The 23,146-nt window shown below is 39.2% G+C and overlaps 1 protein-coding gene across 4 annotated transcripts in view; it reads right to left on the reverse strand.

The window, feature by feature from the left end:
- Positions 1-825: 825 nt before the first annotated feature.
- The window catches only part of MYO5A (myosin VA), a 194,350-nt gene continuing 172,029 nt past the window's right edge, over positions 826-23,146 (reverse strand). For all 4 annotated transcript variants that reach the window (XM_058541598.1, XM_058541600.1, XM_058541597.1 and 1 more), the window contains 8 exons: positions 19,656-19,802; positions 17,205-17,359; positions 15,028-15,117; positions 13,297-13,447; positions 10,845-11,127; positions 9,185-9,359; positions 7,919-7,999; positions 826-7,646 (listed from right to left, as the gene is read on the reverse strand). In XM_058541598.1, coding sequence (XP_058397581.1) covers positions 7,494-7,646; positions 7,919-7,999; positions 9,185-9,359; positions 10,845-11,127; positions 13,297-13,447; positions 15,028-15,117; positions 17,205-17,359; positions 19,656-19,802 — 1,235 coding nt within the window. In that variant the 3' untranslated portion in view covers positions 826-7,493. The remainder of the gene's footprint in view (positions 7,647-7,918; positions 8,000-9,184; positions 9,360-10,844; positions 11,128-13,296; positions 13,448-15,027; positions 15,118-17,204; positions 17,360-19,655; positions 19,803-23,146) is intronic.

The following is a 23,146-nucleotide window of genomic DNA, read 5'->3' on the forward strand; positions in this document are numbered from 1 at the left end:
TTTTTGTTCCTCTTTCTCCTTTACTGACATTTTTGGTGATAGTCTTTCTTTCTTTTCTTTTTTTAGTGCACCATTTTAATTCTCACCTTTTAAAACAACTACATTTCTTGACTTAATTTTTAGTAGTTCCTCTAAGGATTAAAGTATGCATCTTAACTCATCACATATACTTCAGATTAATACTGTGTGACTTTCCTACTGCTGCTGTAACAAAGTATCACAAACTGGGTATTCTCTCAACAGTTCTGAGAGCACAACTGTTAGTGCTGGATGTGGGGTTTTACTGCACTCTGCTCCAAATCAAGTGAGCCCCTCCCATGGCAAAGCTGCTGGTTTTCACAGCTTGCCCTACTCTGGTAGAACTACCATGCCAACTGAGCTGGGGGAGGGGAGGATGATGGGGGCAGGCCCACCAAGAATGTCAGACTCCCATTGTTCTTACTCAGAGTTCAGTGGTTTTTCATGGCTAACCACTACTAATTTGCTTATGCTCTTGGTCAATTTACAGAGCCCTAAAGTTGTTGTTTTTGACACTTTGTCCAGTGTTGTCCTTGCTTTTTTGAGGAGAGAATTTGCTGAGCTCCTCAGTCTGCCATACCAGAAGCAAAAGTTTACTCTTTAAAAAAATAGATTTATTGAGATATAATTCTCATACCATACACTTCACCCATTTAAAGTATACAACTCAGTGGTTTTTTAGTATATTCACAGATATGTTAAACTATCACCATAGTCAATTTTAAAACATTTTCATCACCTCAAAAAGAAACTCCATGCCCTTTAGTTATTGCTCCCTATCCCTTCCTTCCCCCTCACCCACCCCCATTCCTCAGCCCTAAGCAACCACTAATTTACTATATGTCATCTCTCTTTTTTTCTTAGTTAGCCTGGCTAGAGGCTTATCAATTTTATTGATCTTTCCAAAGAACAAGCTTTTGGTTTCATTGATTTTCTCCATTGATTTCCTGTCCTCGGTTTCATTGATTTCTGCTCTAATTTTTATTATTTTTTTTCTTCTGCTTACTTTGCATTTAATTTTCTTTTCTTAGTTTCCTAAAGTGGAAGCTTAGATTATTGATTTTAGGTCTTTCTTCTTTTCTAATATATGCATTCAATGCTATAAATTTCCCTCTAAGTACTACTTTCACTGCATCCCACAAATTTTGATGTTGTATTTTCGTTTACTTCAAAATATTTTAAAATTTCTCTTGAGATTTCTTCTTTGATCCATGTGCTATTTAGAAGTGTGTTGTTTAATCTCTAAGTATTTTGGGATTTTCCAGCTATTTTTCTGTCATTGATTTCTAGTTTAATGCTATTGTCACCTGAGAGCATACATTATATGATTTCTATTCTTTTAAATTTTAAAGGTGTGTTTTATAGCCCAGAATGTGGTCTATGTTGGTGTATGTTCCATGTTCCATGTGCTGTGGGTTTATTCATAAGACATCAACAAAAATCCTTTATATCCATAACTTTATTTGAACAATTTTCTATAATAGCTAGGAGAGTATAGCATTAATGATGCACATTTACTAAGTACAACATTAGACAACTACAAATTTAGAGCGGAAATGTCAACCTGATTTGTTTTGGTTTTCATCTTAGCACTAGGTGATATCTAGTGAAAACCCATGTTTCAAAGGCTGTTGTTGATATGAGGTGAATTATTAACTTATTTTTAAAAATTTCACGTGAGATATGCTGGGATGGGTTCAGTTAAAACTAGAGTTGGTTGGTAATGCCTTTCACTTCTCACTACTTCTGCTTCCTTTTTAATGGATGAATATTCTAAGAACTTTTCAAAGATTAACTATATCATGTTTTTCTATGTAGATCAAGGTAGAATTCCTTTTCTAGATCCAACAATGAAAAATATTTGGAAAACTGCAATGTTCCATTTCATTGTAGTTAAAAGCCATATCCATTTAACAGTAAATTAACAAAGTTAATAATTAAAATACAACTTGTTAAATGTCGTGATCTCATTTCTGTGCAACACTGTTAGAGCAATTTAAATTTTCCAAGGACACAAAAAAGTCAACGTTACTTCAGGATTCCACAAAAATACATAACAAGGAATCGTAAATTACAGCACACATATCCACATCGAAGGGAAAAATTCACCATTTGTTGGAAAAAATTAAATGGCTCAAGTGATTTAGAGAGCCTGAAATGTAGGCTAAAATTTTATAACATATGGTAACAATAAGATATTTGAAACTGTTGACTCCGAAAAATGCATGAAAATGTACTAACCTACCAGGCATTGAATTATACATACCAGTTTCAATTCAACAAACATTTTTCTTTCAAATATTTCAAGCAATGTTACAATATTAAGGAAATGTTAGTCATTTTCAGACATTTTATGAATCTAATAACACCCATTAAATTAAGCTAATGAATGTTTTATTTAGCTAGACCAAATTATAAAATAAAAAAATGTATAAAATGCATTTTGGCAGATATTTTACATAGTACTTTTCAGTTCCTGACCTACTGAGAAATCTACTGTAACTCCAAGTTTACTTAATTTACGGTAATACAATGGATTAGAATTTACAGCACTCTTTCCTGTTTTCACTCAATCTTTTACAGTACAGGATTCTTAAAAAAAAATTTTTTAAAGACTGTCCATGAAAGATTTTACTGTTGTACCCTTTACTTTTATTAAGAAAAGTTCAGTGGAAAAGAAGCCACTTAAGTATTACCAAGAATCTAACTTATCTCTGTATTTCCTCCATATGTTCATTTGCTTACTTGTGACACAGAGCCCCCCAAACTCAGGAAGACTCTCTAGGCCCACATTTCACTGCCTCTGAGATCACTGCTGCCTCAGAGTTCTAATACCTGTTTGGAAATAACAGAAAAAAAAGGAAGGAGAAGTAACAGGAAGGAGAGGGTCATGCAGGAAGGGGAGAAAGGAATTGATGGTTGGAGGCCACACCCAACCAGAACCCTCACAAAACCTTGAGAAACAGGGCAGATATCCTCTCCAGGCAAGATGTCCTCTTGCAAAGGAAAAGTTCCAGAGAACTTAAGGCAGCTCTAGGAGGGAAGGGAGCAGGGGTTAAGGCGGCCCTCATGGCACAGCCTGAGCAGAAATTACAATGCACTTACCCATGAACAGAGGCCACAGCAATACACAGCCTCTCTAGCATGCATGCACACAACACACTCCTAGCTCCAAAGTAAACACCGGCAGCATGCACACACTGTAATGTTCAAACACACACTGACTTGTGTATGGCCTGCCTAGGGGACAGCCCGCAGAAGGGACCCGGGGGTTGGTCTGCAGCTGCAAGATCTCCGCAGGCTGCACAGCTCACCTAGTGGCTCTCACAGCGACTGTGAGGGGTGTCTGTTTTGACCTTCCTCTTAACTTAAGGAGGCTTTCACTGCTTCCCATCAGGCTGAGACAGCCTGCTACTAATTAATGACCTAAACATAGAGCATTGCACCCTCCAGGGAGCACTGATTCATTACAAAAGTCAAACCTAGTCATAGCGGGTGACTATGACAAAGAGAAAACCACCGGGCTCTGGGCGCTTCCTCTCGTAGCACCGAGAACTGGGTACTGGGCACTTGCTCAGTCCCCACATGCCAGTTGCCAACTCTGATAAGGAAAAAGCTCTCCTTTTGCTGACCTGGGACACCCCACGAGCACTAGGAGGAACAGAAGGGAACCTCACGACTTTTTAAAGTCTCCTGCCTGGGATCTGCCCTCACTGTCACTGCTGCCTGGGGAAAAGCTGCAGGCTGGAGGCCTGGCGACCTCAGGCCAGTCACTGACCTTGTCTCTCAAATTATCATCACAAACGATTGCAGGAGCTCCCCTTTCTACCTCCCAGTACTGCTGAAGGGAAGCAGAGCCAGACACAAGGGACTGTTTCTGCACTGCTTTCAACAGGAGAGTTTGAGGGTCACACACTAACTTTTGCTTTCTGTTTTATCCTGAACAGTTAAAGTTACCCCGAGGAGCCTTGATTATGCCTCCTGGGGAACTCTACAAACTAGCGACTGTGTGTGTGCATGTGTGTGTGTGAGAGAGAGAGAGAATATGTGTGAGGACTTAGGGCAGCAGCCAGGGCCCCTTTACCTAGCATTACCAGGAAAGTAATTTCTCACAACAGTGACTATACTGAAATCCTAATAAAGTCTTTTTATAGCCTCCCCCACTGTGTTATTGAAAGATTTGATCTATTTTACACATACTCATCCAGAAAGTCAACTCTCAATTATCCACTGAAATGAAGGAAATAAAGCAAATCCTACAAACTGATTCAAACCCCCAAATCTCCTACAAAGTTGGCTTTGTAATATATATTTTTGTACCTTTGCACTTGACAAAAGAAGTGGCAGGTACATGGGGGATTTTCAAAATTTCCAAAGGAATCATGAAGCTACACTTCGTGGATCTTATCCCATATTTATCTTCCCCTTCTTTATAGATACTCTCAGGCAGATCAAAGCCTTAACCTAAGAAAAGCTACAAGAAGGGAAATTGCTTCTAATTTTTCAGCTTTGCATTCCACAGTGTGAGCTGAGTCTGTATGTACGGTGAGTGGGGAGGAGACTATTGAGAAGGGGCTATTGAGACAATGACCTGTTGTTCTTGCAAGATCTTTCTTTGAATTCCTATTGTGTGTCAGAGAGGAATTATGAAAAAGCAAATTCATGATCATGTTAAAGAATGTACTGCAGAGAAGTGAGAATAACAAGACTTGTGCAAAGACTGGCACAAGGTAAGCCACCAGGCAGTCAGCGGGGGCAACTGAGGACTGACTCCATCCGCTGCCTTCAGCGCAGTCAGGGCCATGGGATCTATGGTTCAGCTGAGGGAAGGGGGAGAGAGAACAGATAAATGGGGAGGTGGAAGGCTGCTGGAGGTGTGTTTGAAGCTGAGTGACAAAGTATGGGTGGACAGTGGGAAGGTGAGCAGTCCTCAAAGTGGCCAAAGGATACCCAATACTGTTGCATCCTCAAGAAAGTCAGACACACGTCATTTATCAGGTCTTGGGGTTCCCTGGTTGTAAGGTATTCTTGGTATGACTAAAGATCTTCAGACTGCTAAGAGAAGTTAATTCAGATCCCCACCTGGGGTTCTGGGTAGGCCTTGGAGGAAGTTGGAGCCCTGGAATAGCATAATCTTTGTGTGGCCATCCCTGAACAGGAGAGACTCTGGCCTAGTTTGTGCAACAGAGGCTCCAGCACTTGATAGCAGAAAGACAGGAGACAGGAGAGAGAGAAAGGCCCAGACCAGAGACGCTTCAGGAGACAGCTGTCTGGGGCTAAGATCAAGGGCTGCGGTGGCCGTGGGAGCTACAGCGTGATCTTGATGTCCTGACAAGATTCAGGGTGTGTGGGGGACAAGCTACACAGGACTAAGCTAGGGAGGGCCTGGGAGGATTTTGGGGTCTGAGATGAACAGCCTGTACCACGGTGGGGTTTTTTTTAGCAACACCCCCTCCCCCCACCCTAAGCCAAGTCCCATCTATGCTCTTAGACTCTGACAGATTCAGTACTAACCAAATGGTTGTAAGAGTTCATTGAAAACCACACTGACAACCAGGGAAAACTGAGAGAATCTGATTGAATTAGTAGTATTTTTGGTTGGTTTTGCAAATAAATAAATGTATCCAAGCTGAATACAGCTGTATATGATTCAATAAAAATTACTTAAACTAATTAACTTTCTAAATGCATGTATGTAAATCATGTACATTTAAGAAAGCTTATAGCCACACAAACTTGTGATTTTATATTTTATTAATCCCTCAGAATTAACAGGCACCAAACACTGATCTTTCCTTCAGAGGGTGCACTTACTGAGTAACTGCAGCTCGTTTCTCTAGGATCCAAGTACTGAGAGAAGTTTAGACATGGAAGGGACCTTAAGAATCAGTTGTCCAACCCTTTTACTGTATAAATGAGGAATTTGAAGCCCAAATAAGTTGACTGTTTATCTTTTAATAATAATCTTTATCACTGACTTGAAACTGATTTCCATTAATAATATTGCACATATTTTAATAAGATGTCATTTTTATAGACTAATAAATTATATAAATCTATGATTGTAATTCAGATCCAGAGTTTCTAATGAAAACTAAGAACTTGCTTTTGCACAACTTGAAAGATTTATTGTATAAGATTTCTAGAAAAATGGAGAATATGTTTAATCAGAATTTCAGAATGAAAACTTATAGAATCTGGGTCTTACTGAACCAAATTCTCTGTAAAATTCAGCAATCTTCTTAAATTCTTATACAAATCTTAAAAGTATTTCTAATATGATGCTTTTTAACGTATCTAGTGGTACTGAGAACATTTATAGAAGTTGTAAAGCCTAAAAAAACAGAATCATAATTATTTCCTATACACCTTCTTTTGCATAACTTATAGGATAATCAAGTTTCAACACCTGAGTCATGAATATTCTGACAATCCTCTCTAGATAGTGACTGAGATTAATTCTTAATAAATTAAGAAGAAAGAAAACCTGTCAAGGTTGAAAATATGCACTGCAGGCAACAGATCTGGGAACTAAAAATAAGTCACTTCACAAAACACTGTCCCCTGATGTGACAGCCACCCAGGGAAAACTAATGAGCACATCGATGTCACACACCCTGAATAAATAATGACACCAACAAGAGCCACTTTGTCTAATCCTACCCCTAAATGTCAAGCATTTTGTCATATTACTACATGACTTCCCAGTGTCTGCTACTTGTGCAGGTGAATCTGTAGATATTTGCACATACTCCAGTTAAAACTGTGATCAGATTGAATTGTAAACAGAGTTGATAAAAGAGAAGCTTATTGTTGTAGTGCCTAATAAGAATATCGCTTACATTTTAAAGAACACGATATGTAGCAGCAATTTAAAATGCTCGGTAAACTACAGTACAAATGGACTTCTATGCTATACAGCAAACCAACATTCTCTTAATATCCCTATATCATAGTGACACATATAAGGAAGTTACTTGACCAATTACTTTACATATTGCCAGTTTATTTCTTTGATCCAGTTTGACAATATCAGCATAACTGAGACCTAAACTGATCTGATATGTACTCCGCGGGGATTTCTCTTTCCATTCTTCTGGTTAGTGCAGAGGAGGTTCTTTGTTGGTGCCTTCCTAATAACAGCTCATATCTGGAATTTATGATTTTTACACTATTTAGATGCTGGGATCTGAAGACACATTTTTTTCCTTCCTTCTGTCATTCACCTGCATGTAAACTCGGGATACTTAACTGATCAAGGATGAGCATTGCTATACAGGTAACACAGCACAAAGGAACTATCTTTCTTTCCAAGGCGTTGCAAGTATTCTAGGGAGATTTCCAGTTAATAACCCCTTGTTTAGGAGATAATCAGTACTTTCTCTTTAAAAATGTGTTTTCAGTAGCTCACTGGAAATAATGGGTTCTTATTTCAGGCAAGAGATGTATGGTCACTGTTTGCCTTGACATCACTTTCAGACCCGTGATATGAATCCCAGGCCCAGGCTGGCTGGAATCTGGATGGTTTCTAGCGCGAGGGAGGATGGGTTAAAAGGAAAGGTGACAGGAAAAATGTGTTTAGCATCCATGAGCAGCTGAGGAGAGTCTTTCCTGTCTCGTAAACGCATCTGGGAAGATTAAAAAACAAAAAAAACCAGAGCATCAGTTCTTTGAATCTATAAAGATTTTTTTTCTGCTAAAAATTCTACCAAAAAGTCTGCAACTAATGAAGAATGTTTCACTTCATTTTTCTAATAAGCTGTTATCAAAAAAGTTAATGCACTATAAAAATAAAATAAAACAATATAATAAGAAAAACCCATTATTCTTCAATAAATTGTAAAATTTCCATTCAAATGACTGTGTTGGTGAATCAAAGACAAAGTCTGGGAGATCTTACCTGTATAGTACGAATAAATGATACAGAGACTCTTTCTTCAAACTCATTAACTGGAGTATACAAATTTAACACTTTGACAATCTGTGAGAAATGAAATGATCAAAGTTTTCAGCATATTATCAAATATACACTGGTGCTTATAATCTGGAAAACTAGAAGGATCTGTGCATACGGTTTTCAGTTCTACTCAGGGCCGGGCTGGGACAAGAGGGGAGAGGGAGCTGGTCTGCAGGCACATTTACCTTATTATTTGAATTTTTACAATAAGAATGTATTAATTTAATATTTTTACATTTTAAGAAGCAATATAAATTTGGAAAAACATCCAAACTGTACAAAAGAACACATGAAAAGTGAAAGTGCCCCCACTCCTATCCTCCAGTCTCCCAAAGTGGCAGTTGTTAACTTTCTATCTAGCTATCTTTCTAGCTACTTTCTATACATGTTCTATGTATAATCTATGTAAGATTTCTATGTTATGAGATATGTGATGAACATTAAGAAAGTCCAAGAGTCAGCATAGAAATAACTGGGCAAAAGAAAAAGGGCATGTTTATGCCTATGCCTTGCCTGATGCTGTGGAAAGTGTCCTCAAATGCCCTTCCTGTCTTCTCACTTCCTTCAATTCAATGCCCAGCGTAATGAGACCTTCCCTGAACACAGTCAGCTACTGCCCCTCAGCACTTCCTTTAGACATCTTACTATAGAACTTACTAGAACTCTTATGGTAGAATCAGCTGGGTACATCTGTCTTCCCTACTAAATTGGAAGTTCCTTTTTAGGCAGGGATTGTTCCTAATTTATTGAAGTATCTCCCCCAGTAACAAGTATGGTGCCTTGAGATAGGAAGTCAATTGGTCATTTATTGAACTGAAGGAACAAGAATTATCTGTCTTAAAATAGAGAAGTCTAAAGAATCATTCAATTATCAAATAATATGGAAAATTCTTCTGCGGAATACAAGCTCCACGGTATGTACACCCCGTGAGCAGGGACTTGGTTTTGTTCGTGGCATATCTCAGTGCCTGGAACATTACGCAGGACACTGTAGACACTCAATGAATATCTCCTGACTCTTGAATGTGGATGACTGTGACCAGCACTGAAGTGTATTACTTCCTTCAAGACCTATATAGACATATATCTTCTCTGACACTGAGGAAGTCAGCTCAGAGACAACAGCAATAGTTAGAAGACCTCTTTACTTCCCTAAATATCACCCTTGATGAGTGTTAAATTATTTCATAATAGGGAACGTTGCTTTACCTGGGCAGTAGTTAATGCATTGCACATGGAACAAATGGCTTCTGCATCATCATCTGTTTTCTTTTTCACTTGCAAAAGCTGAGCAGCCTGGATGAGAGGTTCCAGAGTTTCTTTCGCCCCACTGTTCATCAGATTCTTGTCACGCAGCCATTCTTCCAGCTGACTGACATTGTACCTATGCCAAAAAAAGAGAGAGAATGCAAATTTACAGAATGTTGTCATAAATGTCTTAATTTTTTATGTGTGGCTTTGTCACAAATTTTGGTTAACATGACAGGCAGTATTTTTGTTCAATTTTCTTAAATTTATCAGCTGTGCTTAAAAATTTATCATTATAAATAGTCATGAGGCTTATAATTATAATTATATAAGAGTAAATGACTAGAGAATATAATTATCTTTAATGGAAGACAGAAATATAGCCCTTATAACAAAAGTTATGAAATAAGACTTGCTAAAAGACAAAACAGAACACATAATATGGAACAGCTGACCAGAAAACACCTTCTAGCTTTTCTTACAACTTCAGAGGTAAGAGTCAACCACCTTCTTAGTATTCTCTCTTCCTTAAGTCAACCCCCGGTCAGTGAACTGGATGACAAGATCCCCTCACGTGGACATTGTGCTCCAGCCCTCTTTAGGGAAGAGCCCAGGTGATGGAGATAGCAGCCTGAGGAAACTCAGGGAAGGAAGGAGAGAAGGGCAAGTGGGGGCCATTGGAAGAGACAAAACCCAAAATATACAGAGACACAGAAACTACACAAATGCTGAGCTTTCAAGAGGTGGTCAACCAAGTGACAGTAGTTCTCAAACTAAAATGAGGAAAATGGACACACAATCAGAACTTAGTAATCAGGCAAATAGGAGATACGATATTATGACTGGTGCTTCACATGTGTAAACAAAGCTTATAGAGAAGCAAATTCTGATACCTGAGTGGAAGGCATTGTCTTAACATTAACTACAATGGATGTTGGTCAGAATGGAAAATTTGAAAAGAATGCTAAGGTTTCCTGTGATTGAGTAACTAAAGACTTTATAGGAGAAATCCTTTTTTTTCCCTCTTGGTGAATAGTCTGTTTTAAAATAAATTATTTGCAAAAGAAATCAATTACTTTATGATAATGAGGTTATGCTGAGGAGAAGTTGCGTATAAAATTGCATGTAGATTTTCTTAAAATATAAAGGGGCATATTTCAAATGTTAGTATAAGATCTATTAGACATGTTCTTGTTGCCATAGGTACAAAAAGGTATTTTGTCAAAATAAATTTCTAAGAACAATCAAACATTAGAAATTTTCATTACAATTTGATATTTTATTATTGTACAATTAAAACACACAAAAGGAGAGGAAGCAGCTATCTCATCTTTATGTATTTTTCATCAACTCTCCACTCCCTCACACGAGTTCTCGCCACAGTGGAGCAGGGCTCCTAACGAGCAGCGAGTAGAACCTGCTGAAAGGCCCAGCCAGGAGCAGCAACCCATGCAAGCGGAGGAGTCCAGCCAGGCAGGAGGGAGTGGCTCCACGCCCGGTCTTCCCCTGCTGCGTGGCCAGTGGCAGCAGACCTCAGGTCGACTGACCTCGAACCTCATCACCCCTGGCAGGCTGGCTGGGCAGTGAGCAGAGGCCACTGCAGGTGTTGGTGTTTGCTCACCTGATCTGCATGCCTTTACTCCAGGAGCACATATCCTTCCGCAGGAGGAGGTTGTTCAGGGTGATGGCCCCCACGATGTAGAACATCTGCTTGACCACCTGCTTGATTAGTTCGGGATCCATGCCGTGCTGACACATGACCGAGTGGAAGGAGTTGAGCTGCCGGAGGATGGAGTCCAGCGTGTAGGTGCCCTCGTCGGCGATGCTGGAGGTTCGCTTTCTTAGCCCTGTGGGCTTCACCCCTGACACGCCCTGAATGGTCTCATGCTCCAGCATGCCGGAGACTGCAGGAGTAGTTCAAGTGTTAGAAGAGAAGATCTGGAAAGAAACTTGTTTCATGTGCACACACACAGACACACACAACATACACACACACTCACACATACACACATTCAACTTAGGAAAATTATCTGAGCACCAAAATAGAGGGAAAAAGAACTTCACAAAAAAGGGATTCTGGATTTTAAACTTTAATGAAGGAATAATTCTTAAATACAAAAATTAACCAAGAAATTAAGAAATCTTAATGGTGTATTTTCTATTTATTTATTTTTTTTTTCCCCAAAGCCCCAGTAGATAGTTGTATGTCATAGCTGCACATCCTTCTAGTTGCTGTATGTGGGACGCGGCCTCAGCATGGCCGGAAAAGCAGCGGTGCATCGGTGCGCACCCGGGATCCGAACCCGGGCCGCCAGCAGCGGAGCACGCGCACTTGACCGCTAAGCCACGGGGCCGGCCCTAATGGTGTATTTTCTAAAATATGAAACGGTAGCATTGTAATAGGATAAGCACGTGGTATCTTGGGAGGGTTTCTGAGAGAGAGGTAGGTAGCAGTTAGGGAGAAGATAAGCATTCTCCAGTGCCATCTGGGCCCCGGCGGCAAACAAATCAAGTAGCAAGAAAGGCAGGAGTCTGGGCAGGTCTTGGAGACGACTTGGGTGGGGGCAGTTGTGTGCGGCTGGAGAGCTGGGCCCATCCTTGTCCTGAGCTTCCCACAACAGCGGGAGACCCCGGGCTAGCCTCCGCCTCCCAAGACTCAGTCTTCTCATCTGGGGCACTGCTGCTCCCTCCATTGTGCTCTCGTAGCATTTGGCTTACGCCTCCTCTAGGATGGTTTTGGGATGCCCTCTCCCTGAACTGGGAGCCCCTTGACAGCAGGCGCCATGCCTGATTCATTTTTATCTCTCCTAGTACTAAACTCAGCTTCCACAGAACCTCATGCTGACTCAAAACGTTTGTTGTTGTTAAGTCACTGGGAGGTGGGGGTAGTGGTTTAAAGTGGGACATCTTAGAGGCAAACTTCTTGCTTAGCCAATAAAAACAGGCAAAAATAGAAGAGAGGTTGGCTGAAGCTGACCTTTGCATCTGTTACCTCTTGCACTGTAGCTGACCTAGGCTGCTTTAAATTCATGACCTTTCAGGGAACAACTGAAGAAATCACTGCCATTTCCCACGGCTTCCTCAGCCTTTTGTGTTTCTAGTTGTTTAATTGTGGGCCTATGATAGAAAATGGAATACTATGAGCCCATAGAAGGGAAATGAAGAAGTAGTGGAAATGTGGAAAACATATGGGCAGGGAAAGTAGCTGGGAGTAGCCTTAAGAGGCTGCTGACAATTTGCCTGAGGATTACAGAGTTTGGTAATTTAAAAAAAGTTTATCTTAATTTAGTGCATTCAAAATTAGCAGCCTGCAGTTTGTACATGTCTCCTAATTCCTACCTACTTCACACATGCTACACATTCCAAAGGAATATAGGTAGCACGATACATAAACAAACACCCAGAATGACTGCACACATATAAAGAGAGGTGCACAGAATCACACACTTAGCTGAATACTAGAATGTAGAATATAGAATACTATATCTGAATATATAGAAACACACACACACAAACACACATACCAGTCGCTCATCCAATGAGAAACTGTTACTTTAAACCAAATTGCCTTTAACAATTCCCTAGGGGCAATGAGATGTACAACTCTGTATGGAATGCCTGAGACCTTTTCTTGTTGCCATGGCACCCTCCAGACCATTTTACTGTAGCCTATTAGGCAAAGCACAACCCCTCCCCAGCCTCCTTAGTTTTAGATGGAATAGTGTAGTAGTGTCCTAGACCAAAGTTTTAAGTGTTTTTGAAAACTGGACGAGGCATGAGGTCTATCGCTGGGTATAAAGCATAACCCAATCTTGAGAGAGAGGCATTAAGCATTGGGGAGGAAATCAAGATACTGCTGTTTCGATCATGTGGAAGCAGCGATTTTGGTGTATCCCAGTTAGTCATGGCTAACATCCCATGTTCTAGCATTCCTCAGCTAATTTTAGAACTGAGTCTTACTACTTTATGTTCTCTGTATGAATACATGCCCCGAAACATGTGCCAGGCGTGGTCATCTACTGGTGGGCACATGAGGTAGGCAGACCTCCACGTCAGCAATGCCCTGGCCTTACCAATCATTGGCTGAAGGATGTTCTCTAACACCCGCACAAGCTGCTGGTAGATCTGAATGGCCAAGTCACTTAGCACCTGCCGGTACTCAGCCAGGTCAAAATTGGTGAGACAGTGTTCATTCTGGCGAGATGTGTTGTGTTTCATAAAGCCCTAGAAATGCGAAGTTAATGATATACATGAAATAAAATGTCTCTTCTGTTTAACAATCTTGTTTTAATCAGCATCCTCATACTCTCTTTTCCTCTTTCCAAAGAGTTTCCATCCATCCCACACATAAATGCCAGGATAATCATTCTCAAATGCTATGTGTGTTTCCATCACATCCCCCTTCCACTTCTTACTAGCTTTTGAATAATAACAAAACTTGGCAACCTAGCATTTAAGCCTTTCCAATAGCAATGTCAATGCAACAAGATGGGGGAACTTAATCTGAAAAAAATTAATGAGAGTTTTCACTCATGAAACAGGAGGTTTACTGCCAAACACTAAATTATCTAAAATACTAATCTCTTAACTTCAGTTCATTAAATATAGTCCTACTTAGAAATATTGCATTCAAAGGGCATACTTAATCTTCTTAATATAGACCAATTTCTGCAGAGACTGGTGAATAAATTAAAAATTTCCCTTTATTAAATTTCATGGTATCCATACATGATTTTCAGTCTGAGCTTAGAATGGAATCTTTTGGTGGTATTTGTTAAAATGGAAAGCCATCTGTACAGGCAGGTACTTTGTCAGACAACGCCTGACAAAGGCAATTTTCTACTTGGTGGATTCTGCCCACAGTCAAGCATCTGCCTCCCGACAACATGGTCTATAAGTGGGGCTCCTCTGGGGGATTCTGGTCTGTCAGTCCCACCTCCTCTGCGACCACGTTTTGCTCATATTTGTATCTCCCATCATTTGCCAGGACAGTCTCCCACCTCTGGCCTCCGAGTGCTCAGAAAGTGCTCCTGCTCTGCTTCTCTGCCTGCTCTCCCAGCAAAGGACGGGGAGGCACAGAGAGCAGTGGTTAGGGCCACAGACTCTCGGAGGTGGGCAGACCCAGAATCCCAGCTCTGCTCCTTATGGCTGAGAGGACTTGGGCAAATTGATGAACTTCACTGAGCTTCAGGTTCCTCATCTGTGAAACTGGTTATACCTCCTGCCTCACAGAGATGTTGTAAGAATGAAATAACAACGTAGAGTAAGTGCTGTCTGATACATAGTAAGCAGCCTTTAATAAATAGTAATTATTAATATATTACATAATTTTGAAATATGAAGTCTATCAAACAACTGATGAACATGTCACTACAAATGTAAAACAGATTTTTCGACAAATCTAAAGAGATATATCTTAACTTACTTACCTTTCATGTATTATGGCAAAGCCAAAATTGATTAATTTCTTTAAATAGTTCAATATTCCTACATCAGCCCTTGAAAAGCCCACTTCCACATATATTGACAAAAAGTTTCATTGCTGGTAACTGCTCAATGACCAATGCTCATTTTATTTCTGCTGTGCTTTCTCAAAATACAGGCTCTCAGAGGGAAGAAACTGTCACTCCCCAAATCACTGTTTAGTAAATAATGAACATCAAACAAAGCTATGAACTTCCAAGCCACCTCTGAATTCAGGTTTCTAAATTAACAAATGGTTAAACATTTTGTGTTTTAAAATTTTTCCTTAAAAAGGTCAGAGACAGTATAGCAAGCTGGTTTTATAATCAAGGTTTTCTCACCTCTTCTCCACTGTACTGCTTCAAACAGTGCAAAAATCGGCATGTGTTAGAGAGCCAGAAGGAGACAGTTTCAAAATCATCACCTCTTTTCTGAAAGAGAAAATTAGTCTAAATTCGCTTTTTCCTTAGGGAAATAACAACCTGAAAAAACCTGAACAGATACCAGAAGGCCCATTTCTTTCAGTTACTATTATAAATAATTATAAAAATAAATCACCGCAATTATAAAGTCTTACATCACTGCTAGAGAATTTCAACTACTTGGTACATTGGTTGGTTGTTACTTCGCTTGGCATCCATTTTCTTGCCATTAGAAAATGATGCCCAGTCATTCAGTTGATGTGAGCTTAGCAGTCCCTTCAAGCAGAAAAAAATTCACCAAGCCACAGCTTACTCAGACTCATTTCCCTCAGGGTTACTGAAGGGAACAGAAAGGACTAAAAGCACAAAAGGGAATCACAAAGATTGTGCGGCACTGAGAGCCAGATTAGGTTAAAAATCTTGTCAATGATAAGATACGGTTTCTGAGCAGTGAATCAGCAATGGGATGGAGGAAGTCTTGTGCAGAGCAGTAGAGAGACGGGAAGCTGCCTGGCTCTTCATCAGGCCGCGGCCACATGTCAAAGCTGCTAAATCAAAACAGGGATGCAAGACAACACCCTTCAATTCAAAACAGGCATGTGAGACAAACACATGTCAATTTTAAATGGCATCAAAGAGGTGTTATGTTCTAGTACCCACTTCTTTTTAATCTTTATACAATTTGGTACAATAATTAGTCAAATTAGATGAATGTCTTCCTGCAAGTAAGATGAGGGGGAGAAAACTTTATGATGTGGCTTTGTTGTCTTTGTGGGAACTGACTTAAGAAGTAGTAAAACTTGTCATCTAAGTGTAATATAGCATCAATACACCCAAAATTAAATGTTACATTCAGAAGACATTCATCAATTTTTAAATGTTAAATCTTCAGAAACTGTACACTTTGCTAACCACTGCAGAATGTAACTACACAGAACACCTATCTGCACAACAGGGACTGAGAACCAGCGTTTGTCAAAAGTTCACTACCAGGGGCTCAGGAGGCCGTGTTTAATTGGTACAGAGTTTCAGTTGGGGACAAAGAAAAAGTTCTGGAGATGGATGGTGGTTGGTGATGGTTGCACAACAGTATGAATGTCCTTAATGCCACAGAACTGTGCACTGAAAAATGGTTAAATGATAAATTTTATGTTATGTATATTTTACCACAATTAAAAAAAAATAGTTCATGAAAGACATCTTAGACTTGAGACAGTCCACTGGGCATGTTAACTATTCACTTTTCTCCATTCTAAAAGTTCTCAATTACACCTGCAACTAATGTAATGTCATATGTTAATTATATTTCAACAAAAAAATAAAATGAGAGAATATTTTGATTAAAAAAAAAAGAGTTCTCATTAAGTTAGATAATCAGAAAGCAAAGTACTTGGAGCACATTCTCTTAGCTCCTCACAGAAACACTTGAGTTAAAACTAAGAATAATGTTCATTGTTTTTCTAGAGTCAGGAGGAGGATTATGCAACGTGACTCAGTCATTACCGTGTTATGTAGGGCTTGCTGCTCTATTATATAATTTTGCTTTCTTTTGCAAATCTTTCCTCTCTGATTAGTATCTGTGTGTGGCTTCTTACATGGAACCAGGCATTTCAGGTAATAAGGAAAATTATGGGGTGAGCTGGAGAATAATGGGAAGAAAAGTTGGAAGAAAAATTTTAATGTTTTATCAGACATCTTTTTATATGAATGAGCCATGTATTATTGAACTTATTTAATACCTATTTCAACTACAGCATCATATTCCCTATATATATGGACTCCACTACATATTTTTAACTTGGTTCTAAGACCTCAAGGCAGACTATTTCTGTCTATGAAGAAACTTAATTTACTCCATAATTAAACACAATTATATCAAATTAATTTTGATTACTGTTCAACCTGAGCCCTGTTTTGAAAGAAGGCATACAGACATGTGGCAAGAAAGAATGTTTCTTACAATGGAAGGTATCAGTTAAGACTGGAAAGTGTTCATAACTGGCAACTAAGCTCAAGTCTGAGGAAGGACAAGTGCCTCTGTGCAGATTCTCTCATCAATAATATTCATAACGAGAATTTTGTTGACATGAACTGACCTTTAATACTTTTTTGATGCTGTTAATTGTCGATGTTAACAATGACCTTACTTTCTGATCATCATTCAGATAGTCAGCATGTCGAACACACATAAACAGGATATATGCTGGTAACCCTGGAATTAAATTAACTGCTACACCACGTGGCTTCAGTTCTGAAAAAAGAAAAGAGGAAAAATAATCTTATATAACACTGAAAGTCTTCATGAGGAATGCTTTGTGAGATATAAAAGCACAGTTCTCATGTAAGAGTTCAATCATTCAGGGTAAATAGGTCATATAAAAAAGCATATTTTAATAGCTCATTAAGTGGAGAAATTCTTAAGGGTGGGGACACGTGAATCTTAGTTGTCTATACGATGACAATTCCTAAATTTATGTCTCCTGCTCTGACTTTTCCCTTGAATTCCAGTCTCATATATCAACTGCCTTTTGACATCTCTGCTCAGGCACGTAAAACTGAGCCCATCCCAAACCAAACTCTTGATTCCCTCTGGAACCTGCTCTTCCAGGAGCTGTCCCCATCTCAGTAAAGCACACTTCCAGTCTTCTAGTGTCTCAGGTTATAAACCTCGTCATCAGCTTTGACTCCTTTTTTTTTTTCCCTCACACCACACATCTATTCCATCAACAAATCCTGTTGGTTCTACCTACAAAACACATCCAGAATCCAACGACTTTTCTACTAGCTACCCTAGTCTAGGCCACCATCATCTTCTCCTGGATTGTACTGAGAGCTTCCAAACTGGTGTCCCTGATTCATCCCTTGTTCTCAGTAATACATTTTTCACACAACCAGAGTAATTCTATTAAAAAAATGTAGGTCAGATCATGTCACTTCTTTTTGGAAAAACTTCCAAGTAGCTTCTCACCTCATTCATTTATAAAACCCAAATCCTCACCATGGTCTGTGTAATCTGTCCCTATTCCCCCTCCCCAGCTCACTGTGTTCCAGTTAAATGGGTCTCCTTGCTGTTGGTTGAACATGCCAGGCATGCTCCCACCCCTAGGGCCTATGTACTTACTATTTTCTGCCTGGAATATTTTTTCCTCAGATCAGCATGACTTGCTTCCTTACTTCCTTTGGTCTCTGTCCAAAGATCACCTTACAGAGGCCTTTCCTAATAACTTTGTATAAACTAGTACTCATGCTTTGACTCTTTATCCTCCTTCCCCATTATACATTTATTTTATCCCCCTCACCCTAATCATGTAAGCTCTGTGAGAACAGGGACTTTACTTTGTTCATTACCCAATATCTAGAAATTGCTCAGCACATGGTAGGAGCTCACTAAATATTTATCAAATCGATGAATCTTGGTTAACTCTATGCTTAATAACCAGTGGCTCCTTAACAGTTTTGCTAAATGACATCATGTTGAAACTTAAGCGCCTCTGCCCCTATATATAGTACTAAGTCTAAAGCCATGAAACATGGGAACATTAAATCAGGTATAACTGCCAATCACATTGTTGTCACCCTGGCGTCTGGGGGTGAGGAATGCTATGCAAAGGCTGAAAGGAGAGGGTTTTAGCTTTTTAAGTTCACAACTTAGGGTCTGTGTGCACTCTGTGATCATTTCCCACCCTCCCCTAAAAAGTCTTCTTGCAGAGCTAGTGGGTTCACACCCCGTCTCAGGGGCCTTATGCTGCTCTGAAATGCTTCTTCTACTCCCATTTCATTTGTCTGGTCCTCTCCTTCCATTGCTGGAATCTTTTCCTTAATTCTTTTGTTTCTTCCCTATTACTGAACTCTTGATCTTGATATATTTAGTCATCTATTTTCTAGGGAATTAAGGAAAAATAGAAATTCAGGAACTTAAATGGCCTAGAGCTGTGGTGTTCGACTATGGCTACACTTCAGAATCCCTTGAAAGATTAAAAAAAAAAAAAATACTAGGGGCCAGCCCCGTGGCGTAGTGGTTAAGTGCACGCGCTTTGCTGCTGGCGGCCTGGGTTTGGATCCCAGGTGTGCATCAACGCACCGCTTGTCAGGCCATGCTGTGGCAGTGTCCCACATAAAGTGGAGGAGGATTGGCATGGATGTTAGCTCAGGGCTGATCTTCCTCACCAAAAAAAAAAAAAAACCAACAACAACAAAAAAAACAGACATGGCCAGCCTCTTCCCTTTAGAGATTTTGATATAATTAGTCTGTAGTGGGGACCATACATCAATACTTTTCAAAAGCCTTTCAAGTTATTTTAAGGTGCAGCCAAAGCTGAGAAGGCTTGGTCTCAAGAGATCCTTATGGGTAGGTCCTAGGCAAGTGTCCCTGCAGTTTGAATGATAAGACGTGATGTGATCAGGATGCTACTGCAGCACTGTAATGCACAGTCTGTAATGATGATGAAAGAAATCGGTGTTGAATATTTCAAAAGTTAGTGACTAGTCCTTCCCACCACCCACACCTGTACCAGAAAGACCTTTTATCCCATGCAGAAAATACTTGCCCAGAATCAGGTTCTTAACAAGTTTTTGCTCATCCTCCTTCTTGTATTCCAGCATTCCTTGGAAATCCTTTTCTTTCCTAGGAATGTTGACTGGACGGATGGGTTCATCAATGATCTGTCCTGGGGATATGTTCTCCATCTGGCCCACTTCAAAAGAAACAAAAAAGGAGAAGAAAATGTTTTCCAGGTAGAAAAGATGAGAGGGTTCCATGTTTCTATAATTTTAAATGAGCTCTACAACAGCAGAAACTTGTTATATTTGCCACTTAATTGTCCTTTCTTTAAATTTTTTTTTTTTGCTAAAATTGGGTGGATAGATGACAAAATTATATGGTAATGTCACTCTACAGCCACTAGTACTCAGCTACTATCAAGATCAGAGATGCAAAAGCATTTTTTTGTAATGAGGTTTACTTTGTAATAAGATTAAATGTCCCCAAAGTAAGTGATTTAACTTCTTAGTTAACTAATCAGAACCAATCATAAATAGTTAAAGATATTTAAGCCTTAATTCTCAGAAGGAAAAAACAATATTCTACAAAGAAGTAGCAAGAGTATAAAAGATTCTCCCTCACCTTCAGCTCTATGAATCTAGTCATTAAAGAAAAAGAACAATTCATTTTAAATGTATCATTGCAATCAGTTTAAACCACATCAAGAGAGCTGGTACAGTAGCATTTCTTCACACTAGTTGATGTGAAATGTTTATTTTTCACAATGGCTTCATAAGGCAAAGACCTAACTTTCCCCTGCCACCCCTCACTCCCAAAGAAATCATGGGCAGATAAAACAGCCTTTATTTAATATGATTTTATAAATATTACTCAGTTTTTTGTTTCTTTGTTTTTAGTAAAGTGCTAAAAGTCCTACCATGAAGTTGCAACCATTAAAATACAACCACTGGTTAACAACCCTTTCAGATGTCAGAAATGGTCACTACTGTCAATGGCAGCTGCTAGAGAAAAATTATGCTAAGGGTTAAAAAAAAAGTTTCCAATTTCATCTCAAAATTGAGAATTGAAGGGGAAATGTAAGGGAAGGTAAGGGAACACACAAGTTATGATGGTGTTTGTGGAGAGATATGCTAGTAAGCAGGGTTTTTATTCTTTTATCTACAGGAAGGGGGCAGGTGAGAAATCTATTTAGGGGTAGATTAAGTTGGAGTTCACAGACTGTAGTCAAACAAACAAACTGCAGATCAGACGCATTAGGAAGTTGAATGTCGCTAATTCCACAGGGTATCAGTAGTAATTCTCCTGTCACTCTGGGCAAGTTCCTGTGTTAGTTCTGGGAAGCCAGTTCCACAGGACGAGGTTATCACAGAGAACACCAATACCTGCCAGCGCTCTTGCTTATGTGGCAGAGAGCCTGGTGACAGCCCGTCCACCTCAGCTGCAGAATCACACACCCGGACTATCAGCGCTGACAATCACCACCGTCCGACAACGCTATGATATCTAAGGAGTGATCATGTTGTGATTAGACGGATGAGGGCTGTGGCACCTAGTGTTTCATATGCACGATGCAGTCTGGAAGCCCCAGGGCTAACTGTAAAATGTATGCCTCTAGACAAGAGATAGGAGATTCGAACTCTTTAGTTTTACATAAATTATTTCTGGAGTCAGTTTAAACACAATACCACAAGGACCTTGGAATCAGCACACAGTGGGTGTCACAGCTCATGTACATGCTGCATGTAAAATACAAAATAAAATCCCTGCCATCTATGTTACTAGTCACTTTAAGCCACAGAAACAATCCTAAGAGGGGAAACTGGGAGGAAATAGATACAACATATTAAGTTTATCAATAAGTGTACATATTTGGACTCCATATAATCCAAAGAGAATGTTTTAAACCTACTGATCTCATCATATCTAAAGTGCCATTGATTATGAGATAGATCATTACTTTATATAACACTGAAGAAGGATAAACACTGCTGATTAAACTACGACCCATTAGCAGTTGTAAGAAACATCCTAATTTCAGAGAGGTTAAAATGTGAAAAATTGTGCACCTGAGAATTTATGAAATATGGTGAATATTTTTACTAAGAGTTTCATGTTTTAAAAGAAAGCTTCACTTTCCTTTTGTGAAATCTCTAACTAAGATATTTTTGGTTCTGAACAAAAATGCCAGACAAAATTTGCCATATTTTCATTAAAATCTTTCTTTCTGCCTTTGAATTCTCCTCAGAGATTTGAGTCTACAAAAACTCACATATTAAAATATAGATGGGGGCCGGCCCAGTGGCATAGCGGTTAAGTTCGCGCACTCCATGGAATGGATGTTAGCTCAGGGCTAATCTTCCTCACACACACACAAAAAAATATAGATGTCAGCTCAACATAATCTTGATTTATTTAGCAAATCATCTGCTTGAAATAAAATGTCAACCTTTGTGTAGCATCAGGAAAATAGAAAGAGAGAAGCCAGGATACCACCCCAGTTTTCAAACTCAAGAGACTTTGGGGGTCATTTAGTCCCATGGTCCATCTAATAATACAAACATCCTTCTAGAAAGATCTGAAGCAATCCTTATTTCCATTTTCTAGATTCTTTATACTTGAGGGAAAAATATTTCTGAACCTTTTTGTCCTGGAAAAGGAAAGGAAATTGGAAGATTTTTTTTTTTAATTTATTTTTCCTTTCGTTAGTACCAGGAAGATCCTGATCTCAGGCTTAATCGAGACAGTCAAATAAATTCCTATAAGTGGAGAGATTCTGTTGGAAAATACGACACAAAGGAGAGAAGTCCTCAGAAGGCTTGGGTTCTAGTCCTAGTTTGGCCACTAACTGGCTGAGACCTTCGAAGCCACTTAACGGTTTCTGGGCTTCAGTTTTTTTCTCCTATGAAATAATTAACTGATTTCTAGAATTTTTTTATATCTAAATTCCCTGAGTCTAAGAAAATTGAGATGGAACACCCACTTCTGGATTAAAATATAGCACAAAGCAGATCAAATTTTGAAACATTCTCCATTTAGCTATGTAATTTCAGCTAAAAATTATGTATGCTGCTGTTTAAAAAAAAAGTCTTCATTGCCTTTTAAAAAAGTCTCCTTAATTAAGTGTAGCCCGTAGGAGAAGGCGAGCCTTGCTATTCTAAGCCAGAAGAATTTAAGTATAATAAATGTAAAGAAAAATATAAGAAAACTTTTAGATATTAAAGGTGCTTTGTTTTACAAGGTTGCCAGCATTTTCTGTATAATGGGGGGATAAAGGGACAGGAAGAGAAAAGTGCTGGAGGAGACTGTCCCCTTTAGTCTCTAATTTGGGGGAGGGGCGGGGATCCTGCACTCAGCAAGTCCCCAAGTCACACAGATTGATTTCATTTTATTCTTTAGACACATATCATTTAACTCAACTTTTCTTAAGAATATTATAAAGCCTTTTTTGTTTAATCTATGAACTGCCTTCTCAAAGGCTACTTAAAGGTTTACAAACATAGCTGGCAGGATAGTTTAACTGATGAAGTTGATTTATGA

Source organism: Diceros bicornis, chromosome 5, assembly GCF_020826845.1.
Source record: "Diceros bicornis minor isolate mBicDic1 chromosome 5, mDicBic1.mat.cur, whole genome shotgun sequence".
NCBI lineage: Eukaryota > Metazoa > Chordata > Mammalia > Perissodactyla > Rhinocerotidae > Diceros > Diceros bicornis.